The sequence below is a fragment of the Caretta caretta genome, chromosome 25 (genome assembly GCF_965140235.1).
Source record: "Caretta caretta isolate rCarCar2 chromosome 25, rCarCar1.hap1, whole genome shotgun sequence".
Taxonomy (NCBI): domain Eukaryota; kingdom Metazoa; phylum Chordata; order Testudines; family Cheloniidae; genus Caretta; species Caretta caretta.
The window spans coordinates 10,899,171-10,921,504 of record NC_134230.1 but is presented as its reverse complement, the minus strand read 5'-3'; the positions used below and the strand labels follow the sequence as shown (position 1 = coordinate 10,921,504).

At 44.2% G+C, this 22,334-nt stretch overlaps 1 protein-coding gene across 7 annotated transcripts in view; it reads right to left on the bottom strand.

The window, feature by feature from the left end:
• Positions 1–22,334, bottom strand: part of RFX2 (regulatory factor X2) — a 100,692-nt gene that overhangs the window by 24,659 nt on the left and 53,699 nt on the right. For 6 of the 7 annotated variants that reach the window (XM_048831178.2, XM_048831181.2, XM_048831179.2 and 3 more), the window contains exons 5-8: positions 21,801–22,065; positions 13,541–13,615; positions 5,816–5,997; positions 9–128 (exon numbers count right to left, since the gene is read on the bottom strand). In XM_048831178.2, coding sequence (XP_048687135.1) covers positions 9–128; positions 5,816–5,997; positions 13,541–13,615; positions 21,801–22,065 — 642 coding nt within the window. The remainder of the gene's footprint in view (positions 1–8; positions 129–5,815; positions 5,998–13,540; positions 13,616–21,800; positions 22,066–22,334) is intronic. The other variant, XM_048831180.2, reaches the window with a different exon arrangement.

Here is a 22,334-nt window from a genome sequence, read left to right as displayed (position 1 = left end):
GCACATACCTTTGTTTCTGGTGTATGGGCTGTTGCCTCATCGCCATATACTGTGTGTCTTCCTGTAAGTGATTCAGTGGAGATTCTGGCTTTAGACGGATCCCATAATAATGATACTTGGAGTTTCCCCTGCAAGCATAACATTAAAATCTATAGATGTCAGATATTTCATGGAGATGACACACGAGCATTGCAATTTACTTTTAGGCTTCAGTGAAACATTTGACAGTGCTAATGGTTTGTGGATCATAAATGTGCGATATAACTTCTGTCTAATCCCAGATGCCAATTTAGCATAGATTTACTTTGCTGAATAAGCATATTAAGAACCTAATTTCACATTCAGAAGTATACGTGTTATTTTCAAATCTTGCTGTAACTAAGATCCTGGAGTAGAGGGTTTATACCCCAAACTTTGAAAGCAATCAGAATCCAGGATTCCTTTTACAGGATTTGTTTGAACATGGCACTGATCTCTGGGAAAATATGGTACCATGTGTCTCAAAACACAGTTCAGTGACATCTACATTTAAAATCTTGCAGCCTAGACCCATTTCAGCCTTACTTTCAATCTACTCATAAAACCTTCTTCACAGGCAGATAATGGATTATCCAAGTCAAAATACTTTGAGCCAAATCTACATTTATTAATGGAAACATTACCATTGACTTCAGCGGTAGCCAGACATGACCCTTTGTTGTGACGGAGTGAAGGTTTCTTTATGTCTAAGAATTTATAACAGGCTCATCACTGTGGTATCCAGAAATATACTGTGCTTTAAAACACCAATGAGGGAAATCCCAGCCCCGCTGAAGTCAATGGCAAAACTCCAGTTGGCTTCAATGGAGCCAGGATATCACTCCAGGAGTTGAATGTTGTAGTGAGAAATGCTCTTGGCTGGTGGTCCTCCATGGCTTTCAGCCTGCACTCTGGAGCCACAGAGATGCTGAAATGTATCTCTTCACTCAAAAGGGAGCTGTTCTGATCTTCTCAGCTCCTGTCTCAACCCGGAACTGAAAGTGTCACATTTGATATCAATGTAACTACTTTTTTAAAATTGCAATTGATGTTTCAGGTCACAGACTCTTTCATTTTAATTGCAACCTGTCCTTTAAGTGGTCAATGGCAACTGGAGAATAAGAGGTAAGTGTCAGAATGCAAACTGTTATTTATATAGAATGCCACAGAGACCTTGGAGTCATTCTACCCTTCAATCTGAATTGGCTTTATACAGCAACAGAACTTCACTGTAGGGCAGGGCTCGGCAACCTACGGCACGCTGCTGCCTGCCGGGTCCCAGCCGCCGGCCCCACTCAGCGCCCGCTGCCGAACCCAGGCCGGGACCCCAGCAGGCAGCAGTGAGCCATTAAAAATCCTGCCCTCCCTGGCCCGCTCTTCTCCGCCTCCCCCGCCCCCCCACGGGGGTAGAGTGAAGAAGCTTGGTCCGTGGCTGCTGCTGCAGGGCAGGCAAGCTCCCCCCACCCCCGCCTCTTCCCCCAGCGTGCTGGGGTCCTGCCCCTCCTCCCCTGCCGCTGATCAGCTGATGGCCCTTGCGATGGAGGAGGAGAAGTGGAGCCGCAGCGCTCTCGCTGCCCCAGGGAGGAGGCGGAGAAGAGATGGGGACAGGGTCTTGGGGAAGGGGGGTGGAATCAGGGCATATCCCCTCCAGCCCCCTGTCGTGAGCCGCTCAGGGCAGGGGGCTGGGAGCACCCCCATGATCCCAGCCCACACCCCCAGCCCTCTGCCCTGATCCCTGCACCCCCCTCACACACACCCCAGCCCTCTGCCCTGATCTCTGTACCCCCCACACACCCCAGCCTCCTGCCCTGACCCCTCATCCCCCCACGACCCCAGCCCTGACTCCAGAACCCCCCCACTTACCCAGCCCCCCACACCCCATGCCCTGACTCCTGCACCCCCCTCACATGCCCTCTGCCCTGACTCCTGCACCCTCCTCACATACTCTCAGCCCTCTGCCCTGACCCCTGCAACCCCCACGACCCCAGCCTTGACTCCAGCACCCCCCACACATACCTGGCCCCCCGTGCCCTGATTCTTGCACCCCCCACATTCTCACCCCCATTGTGAGCACCAAACGGGAGCTCCTGCACCTCCCCCCCCCATTCCTACCTGCACCCCTCGCACCAAATGGGAGCTGCCCAGGTAAGCACTCCACACCCAAACCTCCTGCCCCAACTCTGATCCCCCTCCCTCATTCTAGCTCCTGGCCAGACACTACACCCCAACCCTCAGCCTGCTCCTTCACCCCCAGCCCTGTGCTCTGTGCACTCCCACCCTCAGCTCAGTGCAGAGAGAGAGGAAGAGAATGGGCTAGAACCAGGGAGAAGGTAGGTACCCACTCTATGTGGGCAGGGCCGGGATCCGAGACCGGCAGCGGGTGGACGGAATCCCAGACCGGCAGCAGGCTGAGCTGCTCAGCCCACTGCCAGTCTGGGGTCCTGGCCATTGGCCCCACTCAGCCCCCTGCCAATCTGGGGTTCTGGCTGCCAGCCCCTTGCTAGCTAGGGTCCCGGCCGCAGGCCCCGCTCAGCCTGCTGCCGGCCTAGGTGAACAGAACCCCAGGCTGGCAGCGGGCTGAGCAGGCCGGCGGCAAAAGATCAGTATTTTAATTTAATTTTAAATGAAGCTTCTTAAACATTTTGAAAACCTTGTTTACTTTACATACGACAATAGTTTAGTTATATAATGTATAGACTTATAGAGAGAGACCTTCTAAAAAACATTAAAATGTATTAGTGGCACGCGAAACCTTAAATTAAAGTGAATAAATGAAGACTTGGCACACCACTTCTGATAGGTTGCCGACCCCTGCTGTAGGGGTTAGATTTCTGCACATAAAATTGGATAAAACCATCCTAATTGACCCCTCACCAGGGGGTGAGAAAAATCTGGTTCCCCCAACTCTTACCCCATGCCCCCAAATTATCTTCAGTCACCATGGCAGAAGGTGGATTTTATACCTGACCTAGTTCATTTTCATGGTAGTTTTGTAAGGCTGAATTAAGCCTACACAAGATTTCGAAACAGCAGGAATGGCTGGGAGTTCTTCTCTGGCTGATCAGCGCAGCTTTGTACGGTCTCCTAAGCTGTCAGCATTCCACATGGATGACTCAATTAAAGTATCCCCACTAAGCTAGGCGTTCTTTTTTGATCTACCCAGTGCTTGGCTATAGAAATGAGGATGGTAATTACACAGCCTGGATGTCTGAAGATAGTAGTTCTGCTCAATCAGACTGCAGCAAGAGTTGTCAATTTGTAACGAATGATGGCCAAGCAGGTCCTCACTGGGACAGGATAAACGGCTGGGAAAGCACTCGTTACAGCCTCAGAGACACCCGCGTTGGTGCTCTTTAGAACGGTTATGATTTTCACTGTATTGAAGAGTCTGAACACACCTTGAATTTAATGATGCTTTCACAGCTCAACCACAGAGAATTTAGAGAAGGGAACTGCTGTCTGACAACTGTTTTTCTACATGGAACCCCTTTCCTTCTTGGGGTAGGAATTAGTCTCTTCAGGTTTATAAAGGGAAGATTTTGGAATGCTTAGCCCTGTCTGTTGCTGTAATGAAGGATTTTGCAAGCTTTGTGTTATCTGATTAGCTATTGTAATATATTTTACATAGCTATTGTCTTAACCCATTTAAAAGGGATTTCAGTGGACCTAAACTTGTGACTCGAAGTTAAATAACTACTATGTTTATTTAGTAAGAGTTTTGGTATTTCTGCATTTGTTTGGCTGCACTCTTCAGAATCCACACATCTTTCATTTCAAATGTTTTTACTAAGGGCCAAGTTTTCCAAGGACTCAGAACCCACAATCAGGGCCAAATTTCAGAACAGCTCAGCTTTTATTTAGCCACCTATGGAAGGGCCCAATTTTCACAACAACTCAGCATCTAGCATGCACCCAATGTGCTGAGCTCTTATCAAAATCTGGCTCCTTCTTTCATCTCCCATTTAGGCACCAAACTCTTTAAAATCTGGCTCACATTGTGGGTGCTGAGCATTTTTAGAAAGCACAGCCCCAAGAGCACAAATTCTCTTCAGGTAGGGCTGGTTGAAGTTTTTCCAACTGAACATATTTCCCTCTGTAAATGCTGTTTCAACGAAATGGAAACATTTTGCAGGAAAGCATTGTTTCACAGAAATTTGACAGTACCTTGACTGAGTGTCAAATTTTTATAAAAATATTTGTCACCCCAATATTTATACCTTTATACGCATGTGTGTGCACAAACACACACTTTGACCATTTGTTACCTTATCAAAAAATGTCAGTGTATTTTACTTTCTCTTATAAAGCAATACACTCCTTCAAAAATATATGTGCAGCAGCATGTTTGGGGTTTTAATCATCTTCCAAACACAAATATTCAAGTTAACCTTTTCTGTTTTAGTTAGGGTCCTCCCACTTTTTAAGAAGAACACTCTGCACATGGGACTCGGCCCAGCACCCTGGAAGTTTTATAGATAAGAAGCCTACTTCTGCATTAGAAAACTCTGAAAAGCAAGTCTGTATCTAAAGGGTTGGGGTCAGATTCTGATCTCAGTTACACTGGAGTAAAAACCTGGAGTAACCGCTACTGAAGTCAACAGAATTCTTTTGGTGTAATCTTTCAGTGAGATTAGAATCTAACTGTTTAATTGCAGTATGATTCTCTAAGTCTCCAGCTCCTGGTAGCAATCTTGATGAAAAGGGACCTCATTTGTGACACTGATTGGGATGAGTGGAACAGAGTGTGAGATTGGAAACCAGTTTCCCCATCTGCTGTAATACTGAATCATAATGCCAAAGTTGAACTTGACTGTTTAGCTTTTAAAACAATGGGGTTTATTATTGTTAAGCCAAAATTCAAAACAGAATAAAGACTGCTTAAGAAACTGGCTTGCAAGCTCTGTTCACCTCCCACCATGGTCAGACATCCCAAATGAGATCTCTTCAGCAAAATGGCTGCCTCTCCACCCTGCAGCCGATTCAGGAACACCACTGTAATTAAACGTTATCCTCAAATACATGACACAGCTGATTCCTGCAGAGAGAGGACTCTTACCTTATGACCTGTTAAGATTACGTATAGCAATTTTCCATTTGAGATATTGTTTGGTGGTTACTATATAGACCTAGGAATAAACGGCTGTTACAGGTGAATAATGTTGGGTGGGTCTGCAGCACCAGGGACAGGAGGGGAGGAGCATTTTGTGGTATAGATTGCGGCAGAACAGGGCAGTAGTTCTCCCTCCTGCAAAATGTAAAGTCAAGAGCCACTGTTCTTAAGGACAATCTGCAACCACTGAAAACAGTTACTATTACAACCTGAGGCTCTCAGAGGCTTTACAAACTTCAGTTAAGCCTCAAACACTCCTCTGAAGGAAATATTAAACCAATTTTACAGATGGATAAAATGATATATAGGCAGGTGAAGGAGCTTGCCTAAATCCCCAATAGCAAGTCTATGGCAGAGCTGGGAATTATCCATGACTCCTAATATTAAGATCACTACACAACAAAGCCGCTCAAGTAATCCACACCACATTATTAAAAAGGTGATAACAATAAAAAAGATGGCAAGTCGTTGCCCGTTCATCCATTACTCATTGCAACATCATTGAATGCAGTGAGTGTCCGGTGCAATGGTATTTAGCATTTAATTTAATGAAGTGGCATTTGAGCTCATTGGCCTTTCCATGACCTTACAGAAACAGTGGTAAAGTGAAACTGGTAGGGGCCAAAGGAAGGTGGGAATGTGCTTCTGCTACCACTGAGCCCTAATCTCAAACCCCTTTATACCAACCTTGTTCCCAAGCGCCGAGTTTTCAGCCCCATGAACACAGAACGAATCAGTTTTCCAAAGGAAGCAGCATTCACCGGATCCAGTTTGTGCTCTTGGCAGTGCCGCAAGTAATGGTTATACAACGAGCTCCTAGGAAGACTCACACCTTCAGCAGTCTCATAGTTGTCCAACAGCCACTGGAGCTTTATGTACAAAAATGTAATTTTTTAAAAGCCCACACATGTGAAAGACTAAAGATGTTTAAAATGGCCTGCTTAAAAAGATGACAACATTTAAAAGGGAGGAGAACCTTCCTGATGTGATCAGAGTTCAAGAGGACTTAAGTGGTTGGTAGTTAGTACATAACTGCAGCTAACTCTTGTGTGTTTCAATCTGATATTTATGTCCTCCATGATGTAGGAACAGTGTGAAATCAAAAAAGGCTGTCACATACAGCACCCAAGTATACATTGCCACTTATGCTGGTGTCTTCCCTTTACTCAATTCCATGATTTGTATTCTCCTTCCATTCATGTAAAGCCAATCAATCAATAAATAAAATAAAATAAAATAAAAAAGTCTCATGAGTTCACTGTTAAGGAGAACAAAGGCTACGATACCTGATGCTATTTACTAGGAAAGAAAGATCTCAGAGGAATCTGAATACATTGCTTCTCTGTCTATTAGCAGTTTCCAACTGCTAGTGCAGCAGGCAAAGCTTGTTTGAATTAATGTGTCTTAATTTCAAGCTTAAAATGTTTACAACTGTCCCCTTAACAACAAAATTAAATGGCTGCCAAACCCTACCTTAAAATCTGACAAGTTACCAGCTATTTTTCAAAATGTATTGTCTGAACTTTACTTCTCTTCACATTTATCTTGATCAGAGTTTGCAATTAGATATAAATTATTTATGTTCAGCCAGTTTGAAAGGGTAGGTCAGTCACACAACTGCAGTTCATGAATTAGAATGTAAAGACTCTAACTGGCTAAATGCCAGATTCAGAAAAATAAAAAGAGTACAATTTTAAAGCAAATATTGACAAATAAAATAAAAAAGCAAAAGAAAAGCTAGATGTACAACCAGGAGTAAATATTGATAAGGTACTTCCTTTAATAAAAATTAGGAGAATCCTGATGATATGTTGGGCCAACGTTTTCAAAACTGGGCCTGATTCTGATCTCCCTTTGTACTGGTGTAAATCAGGAGTAACTCAATTGAAGCAAATGGAGTTACACTGATGTAAAGCTAACAGGAGAGCAGAATCAAGTGTTGTGTGCCAAAATCATAACTGCAAAATATGACCCTGGTATAACAAAGCATTCAAGTATGTGCTTAACCTTGAGCAGATGCTTTGTCCCTGAAGTCAATGGTATTAAAGCTCATGCCAAGTGCTTTGTACACTTGTGCATGCAGGTCTCTGTTCAGCAAACACACACCTGCTCACACACAAAAAGGCCTGTATCTTCCTGATAGCAGGTTTATAGCAGCAAATCTCTAGCAGCCTAATGCACTACTCGATACTCAAGTTTTACAGCAGTAACTCCACTGAAATCAGAACTCAAGTATGCAGTGGTGAATCAGGCCCATTTATTTCAACTGAGGTATTTTCAACATATGTTTCTGTCAGAGTAGAATCAGAACTGAAGTATGCACCATACTCCTTTTATGCACAAAATGAGCTAATTACATCTATGCAAGTGTTTTGTAGTTGCAAGTTGAGTGCCTAAAATTTGAAACTTCAGCTTATTATGAGCTACTGCATACAAGATAAATTTAAATGCTACATTTTAGGTTTTATTTCTTTATATTAACAGAAAACCTTAGGGCCTGACCGAAATGCCATTGAAATTCATCAAACTGTTTCCATTGATTTCAATGAGCTTTGGATCAGATCACTAGATACCAGGGCCAGAAGAGACTACTTGGGTCATTTGCTCTGAACCCTGTATTTCGGAGAGCTGCTTGGAGCATTATTCCCATTAACATCTTATCTGCTCTTTTATACACATCTCACAGAAAGAATTTTCAAAATCTAAACCTTCAGTCTCAAGCTCTGTTTTAAAAGGGTATTAAGAGTATGGTGATCCACATCACTTCATACCCTTATTTGCAGAGGGAGTCATATCTCCATGGATCCCTGAAACGAGAATGGCACAGTAAATTCTTACAATGACCCATGCTGTAGCCGTTAAGTTACTGATTAAGCCAGCTATAACATGAGATGAACCCAAACGCTCCTAGATGCAGGTAAGTAGTGCTGTTTTCAATGAGTCTGTATCCATGTTCATTTTAGCCCACCCCATGTATTTAGAAGATTCGTTGGCCGTAAGTTAACCTTTTTCTTCATTGGTTCCATTTGTCCTGTGGACCCAACTCGGTGCTGATCAGTCACAACTAGGTTTGACCTTCTAAACATGTTCCAGTTCCAAGGAACTCACTCAGGAAGTTAGTTGCTAACAACATCTAAGGACTTGCCGCGGGAAGCAGATGTTACGAAGATTTTTGTGCATTTCGCTTTTTTAGCCCCTGAAAAGTCCTAGCATTAATCACATGTGTCCGAAGTAACCAAAAATAGGGGGCGTCATCCTGCAATTACACCATTGTTTGCTGAGACGTCGTCTCAAGGACTTGATCTCCTGACTTCTTTGTCACAGAAGTGAAGATTCATTCTTCTTTAGCTCACTGCGTTCCTCCTAGTCTGTCCATGGAGAATTATTCCCTGAAGTAGTTTTACTAGTGCTTTGTCCAGTCTAATTTTAAAAGAAATTTGGGGTAAAATGCTGGCCCCATTGAAGTCAATGGCAACATTTCAGTTTCTACCATTTCCCAAAGGAGATTAGTTTACGTCCAGGAAACATTTCCTGGTAGTCACTGCGTATTTTCCATTGCTCAGCTTTATCCAATCATTAGTTATACTTGGTAATAGAACCCTATGTGATTCTCTCCTTAAAGATTTCAGCAGGAGGAGATTTTCAAATATGGTTGGCTGACGCTAAACAAGCAAATCCACATTTGGGTGCCTAAAAAAATGGCCTGGTTTTCAGAGATGCAGAGAATGAACAGCCCCTGTAAGTAGTGGGTGTTCAGAACCTGTAGCTGCTCAGAATCTCTGCAAATCAGACCACTTGGTGCCTAAATATGGATTTAGGTGCTTAACTTCAGACACACACACTTGAATATTGTAGCCTCATTTAAGTCTCTTCCCAGCATCTGAAAATTCATATAACTGACATCCACAGAGCCTTCCCTCTGACCTAATTGTCTTATGCTACGCATGTGATTAGTGCTGTCTCAGCAATAGTTATAGCTTATATAGTTATATGAAACATCATTTCATAAATAATTTCATGTGTCACTGTAGCTATAACTTTAGCCTCAGTTTCTAACTTTCTGATCCATCAAGTACACATTACCATATGCAACAAGAACTTTTTGGAGGGCTAGGATCTGATCCCACAAAGACTTGCTACCAAAAGTAGCTCATACTCATGTGAACAGTGTCCTTGATTTCAATAGTATAAACTGTGTGAAGAAGGGTTTTTACAGGAATGGGCCTAAGGGAGTAGATAAAGTGATCGCTCGATAAATAAAACTTACTGGTTTTTGAAATCTTGGTAATATAGGAATCTTTATCCTAGGAATTTACAGATTTGTGTAACATGAAGTATGAAGAAGTAAAACAAACCTCAACAGAATACTTAATGAACTTAATGAAAACCTCTGCAAGGTTCTCTACGACCTTAATGAAACTTTTTTGCACAAGAAACAAAGAAAGGAACTAAGCCCTAGCTAATACTATAATTGTCACTCGCTAACAACTTCCCTGGGAGCTAGTTTCCTTGTTACAGAGACACTCAGGGCCACACCGAGATTTTGGAAGCCCAGGGCAAAAATCTGACACTGAGCCCCCCCGCAGCCCTTCAAAAAAAAATACCACTAAGGGGAGGCCTCCAGGGAGGACAGGGTGGAGAGTGAGCTCCCTCCACAGTGACAGCTCCTGTTCTATAAGTCTGGGCCCAACTCCCTGCTCCAGGCATTGCAGCATAGTGCACGGGGTTGCTGCACCACTCAGGTTTGGCCCAGATGCCCACCCCCCATCATGATGGGGGGGTAGACAGGCCAAATGTGAGTGGTGCTGTGACTCTGCACCAAGTTGCAATACCATTTGGTTTGGGGACCCTCTAAAATAGGGGGGCCCAAGGCAAACTGCCAAGAGAAAAATGCAATCCTTGCTCATGTTACTAACAGTGCTAGGAATAATCAAAACAAAGCTTTAAAAAAATCTATTTTTATTTGCATGATTTATGCCAAGTTAATTTTTTTCCAGTCCATTCAGCTTGGACAGACTGTTGCCTCCTTTTGCCTTTCACTTTCTGATTCTCATGCACAAGCCCAATACTGTTGTATTCGGGTTTCTAACAGCAGGGTTGCAAACACTAAGATGTATACACGTTTTCATGAAAAACACGTATATATATTAGGTTTTGTAAAAACTTATTTATAACAGAACCTAAATAAAACTACAGACAATTTAAAGAAACCTTCGTTCTTGTTCTTTACTTGTACACTGTAAAGTAATTCCATTTAACATAGAACAGAAACAGCAACGGTTTGTTCATGAGAAGGAAAAAGGAAACTCAAACCAGCCAGTTACTTTATCTACTCTACCAGGGATTTCAAAAGGACATGCTTGCAGCAGGACATGCTTGCAAGGAAGCTAGCAAAGGATTTTTGATTCAGAGATTTATTTTATTTTATTTTTAATGCTGGAAGTCAGAAGCATTTTTGCCTCCACACAGAAAAAAAGAGGAGCCTGCCTGTTGTAATGGACATTTAAATCGTCACCAGACACAGCTGGGTAGCCTGAGTTTCTGACCCTTCGGCCTTCTGTCCTCCTACAGCACTTCATAGAGTCAAAATTATGATATCAGCAGTGCTCTTTAGAAATTCCCAGAAATACTAGAAGAGATTCAGTGCTGCCAACTCCCATGATTTTATTGCAGGTCTCACGATTTTTGGTGTTTATCTTAAAGCCCCAGTTCCTGGAATTATGTGATTAAAAAAAATGAAAGCTGAGATTCTCCTGTAAAGTAAGTTTCTAGCCCTGTGGTTGCAGAAATAAGCTTAAAAATGTGACTCCTAAAGGTTCAAACCAAAAAATCAAACAAAAAGAATCAATTTTAAAAAATAAATAAATCTAATGATTGTTTAAAGCAATCACATACTTTTTGAACACTTGGGGAAGGCAATTCTGGAGATTTCTTATAAAATCCGATCAAACAGAACACTGACTACAATAACTCAAAAATAAAGTTGATATACTTGAAAAAAACTGGTAGTTATTTTCTGGTGAAATTCACCCTAGTGCAGAATAGCCAGGCCTGGCCCCAGACTCCAGAATGAATGCTGTTCTACTCAGAGACATGACTATTTTAAAAATTGGTCAGAGTGGGATTCCACATTTATTGCAATATTTTTCCACATCAAAATGTTCTCAAGGTGACAAGTGTGTATTTTTCCTACTGCCAGGTCATCTAAACCACCCAGTGCTCTAACAGCCGGGTTATTTCCAGCTTATGCACCATCATCAATAAGGCTGACTCTTTTCAGAGTAGCAGCCGTGTTAGTCTGTATCCGCAAAAAGAACAGGAGTACTTGTGGCACCTTAGAGACTAACAAATTTATTTGAGCATAAGCTTTCGTGAGCTACAGCTCACTTCATCAGATGCACGCTGACTCTGTACAGCAAATGTTCCCATAGTCTCATCTGTGCTGCTCTTCGGTGGAGTTGCACACGTGTAACCATGAATATAATCTGATGACACAGGAATTTGAAGGCCTGATCCTGCAAGGTGCTAAGTGATCTCAATTCCCATGGACTCAAATGAGAGTTGAGGGTGCTCCGGGCCGAAAGTTCAGCACCTCAGAACCAGGAGTTCAGCACCTCGAGGGATTGGACAATTAAATTAACAGTTTCGTTGACGTGTGAACCAAAAAGATGTCCAGTTCACTACAGCAGAGCTGTGCTAGTTCTCCACGGCAGGGGCATAGCCAAAGGTGGGCCTGGGTGGGCCACAGCCCACCCACTTAGCATCCAGGCCCACCCCCCAGCCCCAGCTCTGATCCGGCCCCAGCTTGCCCCACTCTGCCCGCCTGCCCAGTGCTCCAGCTGCGGAGTGGAGTTGGGGGGCGGGAGCTTGCCCCATTCTGCCCGCCCGGTGCTCCTGTGGGCAGCGGGGGAGCATGGTTGGGGGCTTGCCCCACTCCGCCCGCCTGCCCAGCGCTCCAGCTGGGGAGCAGGGTTAGGCGCTTGCCCTGCTCTGCCCGCCTAGAGCTTCTGCCAGGGAGCGGGGTCGGGTCGTGGGAGCTTGCCCCACTCCGCCCAGCACTCTAGCTGGGGAGCGGGGTCGGGGGCTTGCCCTGCTCTGCCTGCCCGACGTTCCAGCTGGGGAGCTGGGCAAGCCCTGCGCCCCAACCCCGCTCTCCAGCGGGAGCACCAGGTGGAGACGCCCATCTTTCTGGGGCCCCCCAATTGGCTGGGACCCCTGGGCACACCCCTTTGGCCCAGTGGCTAATCCGCCAGTGGGAGGAGGTCGAGCTTCAGGTGACCCCAGGGTGACAGAGGAATCCTGCCGCTTGGGGAGCCAGGCCTGGCTTGCCATTGCTGCTGCAGAGCGGCATCTCCTCCCAGAACTGGGTGTGCGCCTGGGGCCCCAGAGGTCCCCTGGCCAGAGCATCCATCGCCCCCACAACCCCAAGGCCGGCTGGAGGTGGTAGGGGGAGGCGGGCCCTGATCCCTCCTTCCCCCGTCACTGCCCTCCTGCCCACCCAATGTTGGGGCCCACCCAAATGTTCCATCTTGGCTACGCCACTGCTCCAGAGCTGGTGGGGGGTAGTTATTCTTTTGTTCCCCTACAGGGTCAACAGATCTGACTTTAAATGCACAGAGAGACCAGGACTGTGGGAAAAGGTGTCATTTTATACCATGACACTTCAGTGTAAAACCACACTTGGGGCCTGATCCAAAGTCCACTGAATTCAATGGGAACCTTCCTATTGACTTCAGCACGGTTTGGATTAGAGCCTTTTAGCCCCACATAATTATGTACTTAAAAATTACGCTTTGCGGGATCAAGGCCTGAAGACATAACACAGAAGACCTTGTATAGACCCAGAAGACGGGGGTGAATTTCACCCAAAGCAAAGAAATGGTTGCTATCAGTATGAAATGGAAAGGTCCAGCAAGTGGGTTTAGCATAGCTTTGCAACAGTCAAGGCCTTTCCTGGCTATAGAAAGAAGAAATACAGGCTCAGGCACTCCAAGACACAGACACACACAGTATGCTTTTGTTACACAGGTGTAGGGGACATCTGTTACGATTCACTACAGAGTGTTGCTGCAGAGCCTTACAAAACTGTTTTCCAGCAAACTTCCAGTGAAGGGAGACAAAACTCTCAATGCATTTACCTAAGTGCCTGCAGCTTCCATTTCAAGGCAGATTAAATAAACAAATATGGGGCAGAGACAGATAACAGAATCCAGAGCATCTTGACAAACAAACATAAAAATCATTGCAGGCTTTTGCACACTATTGTTTCTATGGACAGGGCTGCCATGGGGAGTGCAGGCAACCAAACCCTAGGCTGCTTTGATTTGCCCAGATTAGCTGGTGTACAAAACATCTATAAATAATGCTCCTAACAAAGCAGGGAATAGGTTGTAAAGTCCAATAGTAACTTACATGGCTGTTGAGCAAACTGCTTTTGTGTGATGTAATCCCTTCATTTTTTTGTAGGTTTTCAATCGCCATTTCAAGCTAAAGAAAATGTGCACGAGAAAAAAGAAAAGAAAGGAAATCAGATAGTTAGCAACAGCCAAGATTTGTCTTTATTAATAATCTGAATAATGATTAATGCTTTCTATAAACAGGCTCATGACAAAGATGCAAGGTAGATGAGATACAGTCCTTATGGGCTGAAGGTGCAGCAAAGAAATGTTATTGTAACACATGCAAACTAACTGTGCAGCCAGGACACACATTAAGGATGAAAGAACGGCGCTAGGATCATTTCAGAACTTGTGTTTTAAATTCCCTGTTATTAAAGAGATGTCTATGTCTTTCCCCTTTTCTGCTACAAATATAGTGAATCACTCCTCCAAAAATTCTCATCGGTAGCAATGAGCTATTGCATGTCTAAATAGAGAACCACATAAAGATGGTGCATTTTATCATCAGACCCATCTCTGTGAAACCCAAATTAATAGCTTTGGTTATTAGCATTTCCTAAATTACTAATAGAAACAACAAACAAATTAATAGTAGTTGAACAAAGTACTGAATGCAGCAGAGCTACTACAGATAATGCACTAACGGGCATAAGGTGTCACTCTAAAATCATACAGCCTTGCAGTATGCCATATTGTATCTTACTGGCTAAACAGAAGTGGGCCTTGTCAGTAGCTGGATGCAAGACCTCCGTGTGCTGAAAGTCTTTCACTACGGGGCACTCTCCCCTTTGAGCCAGAGTTGCAGAATGGTGTCAGCCCTTGGGTGAGAGTTTAAACCAAGGTCTCAGCCATCCATGGTCATGATCTCATGGCACTCTACCCAACAGATATTCCACCTTGAGTATTTACATTCTGCGGGCCTTGATGTCCATGCACATTCGATTAAAGAAGTTATCCTTCATTTCCTCATTTAATACACTGCTGTGTAGTGTTGCTGGCTTCAAACCAATGGCGGGGGAGCCCCTTTAGACAGTCAGTAGTAAAGCATTCAGCATGAAATCTGCTATGTAATTATAGCTGACTATTATTAAGCTCGAGAACAGGCAGACCCCCAATAGTGGACGTAGAGGCCAATTCACCTTTCATTGTCAGAGCTGCTCCTTTTGCGGATGGCAGTCTATTCAGCAATAGACTGTTCTGTCTGTATAGCAGCTTTGCAGTTTTCGTTTTGTTACTTAAAGGTGTATTTTGCTTTTCCCACCACAGGCAGCAGAGGAGCCCAAATCTCCTAGATCATTTTTTCTGAGCATTCCTGCAAGGGGACACCCCAAGCAGGTGGCAAAATTCTTCAGGATTTGGAGAAGGAAAACAATATTTTAATCAGTATTTCCCAACTGATGGGTCGCAACACCCAGAGAAGTTACCAAAGGCAAATATGGGGGGTCATGAGGCACTGAAAAATTTGTTACAATCTAAAGAAATAAAATCTTGTTCCCCCCTCTCCCTTGCCCTTCAAGGCCAAGTACTATCTGTCAATCTCTCAAAATACATACAAATGATACGCTAAGACCTGGACAGAGGGCTCTTGGATATTCTGCAACAACTGGTGACCTTGGTAACAGAGGGATGCAGCTCCCTGAGCTGTATAAGCTGTCAGTGACAGAGGGCACTGGTTGTTTACAAGTGAAGCAAGTAAGACCCAAGCTTAGGTCTTGGCAAGTATACACCCTCCAGTTCCCCGCCTACATGCGCAGTAGTAGAGAAGGCCTAAGCAACTCATTATTCGTGGCTAGGGCCCTACCAAATTCATGGTCTATTTTGGTCAATTTCGTGGTCATAGGATTTTAAAAACCATAAATTTCATTATCTCAGCTATTTAAATCTGAAATTTTGCAGTGTTGTAATTGTACACAAGGAGTCGTGTGGGGGTCGCAAGGTTATTGTAGGGGGGGTTGCGGTACTGCTACCCTTCCTTCTGCGCTGCTGCTGGCGGGGCCCTGCCTTCAGAGCTGGGCAGCTGGTGAACGGTGGCTGCTGGTTGGGATCCCAGCTCTGAAGGCAGAGCTGCCGCCAGCAGCAGTGCAGAAGGATGGCATGGTATGGTATTGTCACCCTTAATTCTGCGCTGTTGCCTGCAGGGTGCTTCTTTCAGAACTGGGTGCCTGGGCAACAGCTGCTACTCTCCAGCCTCCAAGCTTTGAAGGCAGCGCAGAAGTAAGGGTGGCAATACCACAATCCCCTAAAATAACCTTGCAACCCCCCTGCAACTCCCTTTTGGGTCAGGACCCCCAGTTTGAGAAACACTGGTCTCCCCTGTGAAATCTGCGTAGCATAGGGTAAAAGCACACAAAAGACCAGATTTCATGGTCCGTGACGCATTACTCATGGCCTTGAATTTGGTAGGGCCCTATTCATGGCTCATTAGTGGAGATGGGATAAGAAGGCGCACATTGTCGTAATAACTAATAACGCACATCCAGGTAAGAGGTATCATTAACAATTTCTCTTTCCCAAAAGTGAGTTGGCCAAGATGGCTCATATACTGCACCTGCCACCATTTAGCAGAGGTATGGTACGGAGAATGCTGCAGGATCACCCCTGCAGAGCATCGCTGGTTTGAAGCTGCAGGTGTAAGTGTTACCATGTTGCCGACAGCCCACTTGCTCCATTTGTTGCCTTGCATTTGTTATCCGAATGGAGATCACCCTGCTTATGGTCTCCTTTATATATGTTAGCTTACTCCCTATGCTGCAGTTTATAGTGTGACCCACTGCATGCTAGAAGGTGGCCAGAAGGTAAAGTAGAACAATACCCATTTTCAAAGCCTAAATCTGCCAGAGCCCTAAATGAGTGGAATGGATCTGGTTACTTCAGTAGCCAAAGAAGTGGTTTCCACAATGTCTGTGCCTAGGTGTTGTCCCCTCCCTCCTGTACACTACCCTGCAGAATAAATTCCTTTGTTTCCACTCAGGAAATAGTCAGTGACATACAGTACAAAGTATTCAGGCTACAGTGCTCCTTAGCTTAACAAGATACTATCTAGCTCAAAAAAGGGCCAGTTTCAAGGAACTAAGAAACTTAGATGTTTCTAAGAAACATCTCCAGCATCCTGTAATAACTGGGAAGAACCAAAACTCATCAGCACAAGCAGACTGCTGATGTAGCCTTGAGGAAATCAGTCAAAATGTCATAGGGAGACACCGTTTCCTTCCCCTGTTCAAGACAGGGAGACAGCGGAGCATCTGCATTGTGTATGCATCCACATAATGCAGAGACAAGCAGCAAGTCTCTCTCATAGGCATGCAGTGATAAACACAGCCCTAAAGAAGTGTGAATGCTACGTTTTATATCCCCCCACAAAAAAAGAAGAGGCTGGTAGGAAGTGCCTAGATATATTTACAGCCCACATTAAGGTGTGTCCTTTTAATCAGAATAACAACAGCCCCCCCACCATGATTTGCTACTTTAGTGGAAGGGACACTGAAGTTTGGGCAACTCGAAATATCAATTGCTTTTGGGCTGACACAGGGCTTTTGTAGCCTAAAGCAGCGTTTCTCAAATGCCACTGTGGCTGCATGTGGCCACCAGGGGCTTTTCTTGCGGCCACAGCCTCCTGGGCTGGGGGGGACAGCAAAGTAATGGCTCCTCCCCTGGGGCTGCCTGCAGGGATTGGTCCCTATCCCCTTCTGGAGCCACAAACACTGTAGGAACAGGCAATCAGTGAGAGTTCCCCACCTTCCCAGGGGTGGTGCAGCTCAGGCTTCAGGCTTCTGCCCTGGGGTGGCGGGCACGGCGCCACCCCCAGACTCACCCCCCAGGATCACCTCAACCCCCACTGCCTCTTCCAGACCCCCTTTGCCCCTGGCCCCCCTGCCTCCTTACCCACCTCCTCATCCAGGGCTTACTCAGCCCTGGCATGCTGGGGGACAAAGTAAGTCTGCTGTGAAAAGCGCTATGAACAAATATACAAATATCACTTTTCACAGTAGCAGAATTATTAACTAGCAATCTAAAAAATATCAAAACATGCAAAGCACTTTATTTTTGTTTCTATTCTGTTTAGGTCCAGTGAAAAGCAGAGACAACTGCACATTATTTGTATTATTGAGTCTGCAAAAAAGCCTACATAAATAAATTACAATGATCTGGATATGTCTATGTGCATATGTATTTGTTTGTCCTAAAGTTAATTAAGTATTTTAGGAAAAATTCTCAGGGCGGCCACCAGCAAGAGTTGGTGGCCGCACGCTGAGGCCGCCAAAAATATGTTGTGTAAGGTAATGTGGTTCAGCAGAGCACCTTAAGAAACTCAGCTGCTGTATCCTTCCCTCCCTCCATCCCAGCTTTAGCCCAGGACAGAGAGGAACTAGATCTTTGTTATTTAACAAGAAAGGTCAACCGGCAAGCCAGAGACATGCATTATTTAAGATTTGCTGGTTCACATCATGAACACTGGTGTACAAGGTGACAACAGTTCTCTATGAACTGCTACTCACTAATTGGTATGAGTAAGAGTAAAAATGGGTACAAACCCGTTTCCTGAGCAAAGAGCTAAAATCATCTGGATTACTACGGCTCAGAAAGGACCAGAGGAAGAGAAGGGTTCTGGGGAGCTACGGATATGAAAACATCAGGCTGTCCTGCCTCCGGACATCTGATTACACACACACCCTCTCCTAGCATAGACATCACAAACACCCCTCTCCTAGAATAGGTATCATCATATGACTTCATAGGAGTCCTACGTCTCAGCCCATCTGGTAGTGCTGCTAGCTAAAGACCATGGAGAAGATCATTTTTCCAGCCATACTCACAGTCATACTGAGAGGTTGATAAATTCAAATTAGTTGTTACCACTCAAGAAACAGATCTTGGAGTCATTGTGGATAGTTCTCTGAAAACATCCACTCAATGTGCAGCGGCAGTCAAAAAAGCAAACAGAATGTTGGGAATCATTAGGAAAAGGATAGATAATAAGACAGAAAATATCATATTGCCTCTATATAAATCCATGGTACACCCACATCTTGAATACTGCATGCAGATCTGGTTGCCTCATCTCAAAAAAGATATATTGGAATTGGAAAAGGTACAGAAAAGGGCAACAAAAATTATAGGAGTATGGAACAACTTCCATATGAGGAGAGATTAATAAGACTGGGACTTTTCATACTGGAAAAGAGACGAATAAGGGGGGATATGAATAGAGGTCTATAAAATCATGACTAGTATGGAGAAAGTAAATAAGGAAATGTTATTTACTCCTCATAACACAAGAAGTAGGGGTCACCAAATTAAATTAACAGGCAGCAAGTTTAAAACAAACAAAAGGAAGTATTTCTTCACACAATGTACAGTCAACCTGTGGAACTCTTTGCCAGAGGATGTTGTGAAGGCCAAGACTATAACAGGGTTCAAAAAAGAACTAGATGCGTTCATGGAGGATAGGTCCATCAATGGCTATTACCCAGGATGGGCAGCTATGGTGTCCCTAGCCTCTGTTTGCCAGAAGCTGGGTATGGGTGACAGGGGATGGATCACTTGATGATTACCAGTTCTGTTCATTCCCTCTGAAGCACCTGGCATTGGCCACATCAGAAGACAGGATACTAGGCTAGATGGACCATTAGTCTGACCCAGTATGGCCATTCTTATGGGGGGCGGGCTTAGATGCTTATTTCTTTTTTAGGGTCACACAGACCTTTACTAGTAAACCCTTTGCCAGGATTTCAGTAGGCTTTACCAGCAAAGATCAAGTTAAGACCAGAAACATTCCTTATGCTATCACCAGTTTGGGACTGCTGGTTCTTGACCACAGATTTTACATATGAAGATCATTTGTCTTCTCCGCTTGAATGTCTCGCTGTCTGCTTTATTCATCTCCCCTCCCAAACACTCATCTTCCCCCGTTCTGTCACTGTTGACAGCACCACTCCCCTCCTGGTCTCCGCCCAGTCACCCAGGCCACACCCAAATTCTGCTGCTTCCTCCTCTTCAATATCACCATGAGCTGCCTTTTACTTTCCATCCCCACAGCTGAATCTCTTCTGCAGGGCCTCATTACATCCTATCTTCCTCTTTGGCCTCCTTAACATCCATGCTGCCCTCGCTTCAGTCTATACAAAATGTTGCAACTAAAGTTGCAAAGATTTTCCTTGATAATCAATTTGATCAGGTCACTCCTTTCTTTGAATCCTTCTGCTGGCTCCTCACCTTCTCTTGCAGGAAATTCAAGCTTCTTGTCATTACTTTCAGACTTCTAGGGAACTCTGTCCGCTCCACTTATTTTCACTTGTCTCACTTTGTGTTGTTCACATCTACCCTCTACACTCATTTTCCTACCTTCAACCATCCACATGAACATTTCTGCACTTTCTTCCTTGCTGCTTCATATGCAGTGCTCCCTTCCTGAGCCCATCTGCAAGGCTCCTACCCTGGCCACATTTACATCCCTTTTGAAGATCCACCTCTGCTGTGCTACCTACAGCGAATCTAGTTCACATGTATATTCACTTTTTAAAAAATTATATGTTGTTTATTCTTCCTGCTGACCTGTCTTCTTGTCTATCTGTCCTTAGACGGTGAGCTATTTAGAGCAGGAATTGTTCCTGCTGGTCTGTCTCAACAGTAAGGGGCCTAAATTCTGAATGAAGCCAAAGAAGAGAGAAAGCCAAGAAAAATCCCATAACATAAGACAGCTACAGCAATTAGACCTGTTAGTGAGACGATGCTATTGACATTTAATTCTATTAAGGTTCTTGTACTGTACCCATCACCACAGTATCAGAGCACCTGACAACATGAATAATCCCATGTTGCTCTGCAGACTAAGATACATCCCCAGGCAGGTGACAAGATCAGCACTTATTTGACTCAAAATGACAAGGACAGACATAATCAAAATAAGCGGAAGGCCCTGTATTTTGTTTTTTAAATGCATCTGAAATTAAAACTATGTATTTACACACACATACAAGCCATATAGGTGGAGTGATATCCCTGTGCTAAATGAATTCCTACTACTCCTGTCCCACCTGGCATTTACTCTAACAGCTTCCAACAATGGCTTTTCCCCCTTCATCTCAAAAACAACCTGCCAGAGAAATGTTTCCGCCTCTTTCTCCAGAAATGTGGAATTTCCCACCCAATGTCCAGAACAGGCAAAATTCAGCTGTGGATCAACAACAGCTCTTCTAGGCATGAAAATGCAAAAAATTTAAAGTCTTCTATTTCAAAACCCTGCAGGGTTAGAAATGAGAACTTTACTGGTCACGTTTTCAAGAGCGTTCTCCGATTAGATGTTCTCATTTTTCCCCAAAGTAGCGGGTGCTACCTACATACATTTGTAACAAAGTTTACATATTTATATATACACACCCACACACACCAGCCGTTTGGAAAGGGAGATGACCTGTGTTCTAACAGGACATTAGCACCCAATTAGTACTTGCTTTTAAGACTGGAAAGTTCCAACATAACACCCCTGATATTTTTAAATACTAAAGAAAAAAAACTTTTTTATCCCATTGAGTCCAGTACAGCTGGGCTCATAGGAACTCAGCACTAGACTTCACAGGTGGAGGAACATGAAAAATATAGTCCCAATAAATTTTTTTTTTAAAACTCTGAAATATCCTGAAATTGTATTTGCTATGTGGCATAAACAGACTACATGATGGCATAGGACAGCATAAAGATTTTATCAACATGTGTTTGAGATGATCTACTTAACAAACCAATAGACTCATACATTCCAAGGCCAGAAGGATCATTGTGATCATCTAGTCTGACCCCCTGTATAACACAGGCCACCAAACGTCCCAAAATAACTCCTAGAGCAGATCTTTTAGAAAAACATCCAATCTTGATTTAAAAATTATCAGTGATGGGGAATGCACCACGACCTTTGGTGAATTGTTCCAACAGTTAATTACCCTCACTGTTAAAAATGTACACCTTATTTCCAGACGGAATTTGTCTAACTTCAACTTCCAGCCATTGGATTGTGTTATACCTTTCTCTGCCAGAATAAAGGGCCCATTATTAAATATTTCTTCCCCATGTCTATACTTAGAGGCTGTAATCAAGTTACCCCTTAACCGCATGAGTAATGAGACATCCCAAGCTCATGCTAATAAAACACTTGCACCACACCAGCATGTGTTCTCTCCCTCTCATTCATTATATATATTACACACACACAAATCTTATTTATTTTCTGAAGTCCTTACAATTCCTGGCCCTGTAGGGGCAATACCTTCAGGGCTACATACCGTTGCTGGAGAGGAGCGTGAAGTTAGTGACAGAGAGTGTCTAGTGTTTTCCATCCCCCCATGAATGAGATAGGCTCCCGAGCTGGAGAGGATCTGACTTCCCCCAATGTCCATAGTGATGCCCACCATGCTGTGAGAGGGAATGGCTGTAGGAGAGGATGCCACTGTAGTCACCTGTGCTCCACCTCCCTGCGGTTCGAAATAGGAAGCTGCGCTGCTGGGGGCATAAATCTGAGCTTCAGTGTTGTAGGAGTAGGCGGCTCGGCTGTCAAAGGAACAATGCGATTAGGATGTGAAGCACACACGAACGGAGAGGAGCTTAAATATCTAATTTCACTCTCACACTGGGATCTTCAGTAAGTTTTTTTTAAAAGCCTTGACTCCATTGCAGACGGGATTTGCTCTACTGAAATTTAGTTCAGATATAGAAGTCAATTGACAACATGAATCTCTCTGATGACAGCCCTGAAGCAGGCCTCAAGCCAGAGCCCTTTGGAACGTTTGCTTTGTCAGAGGGGGAATGTTGGGCACAGC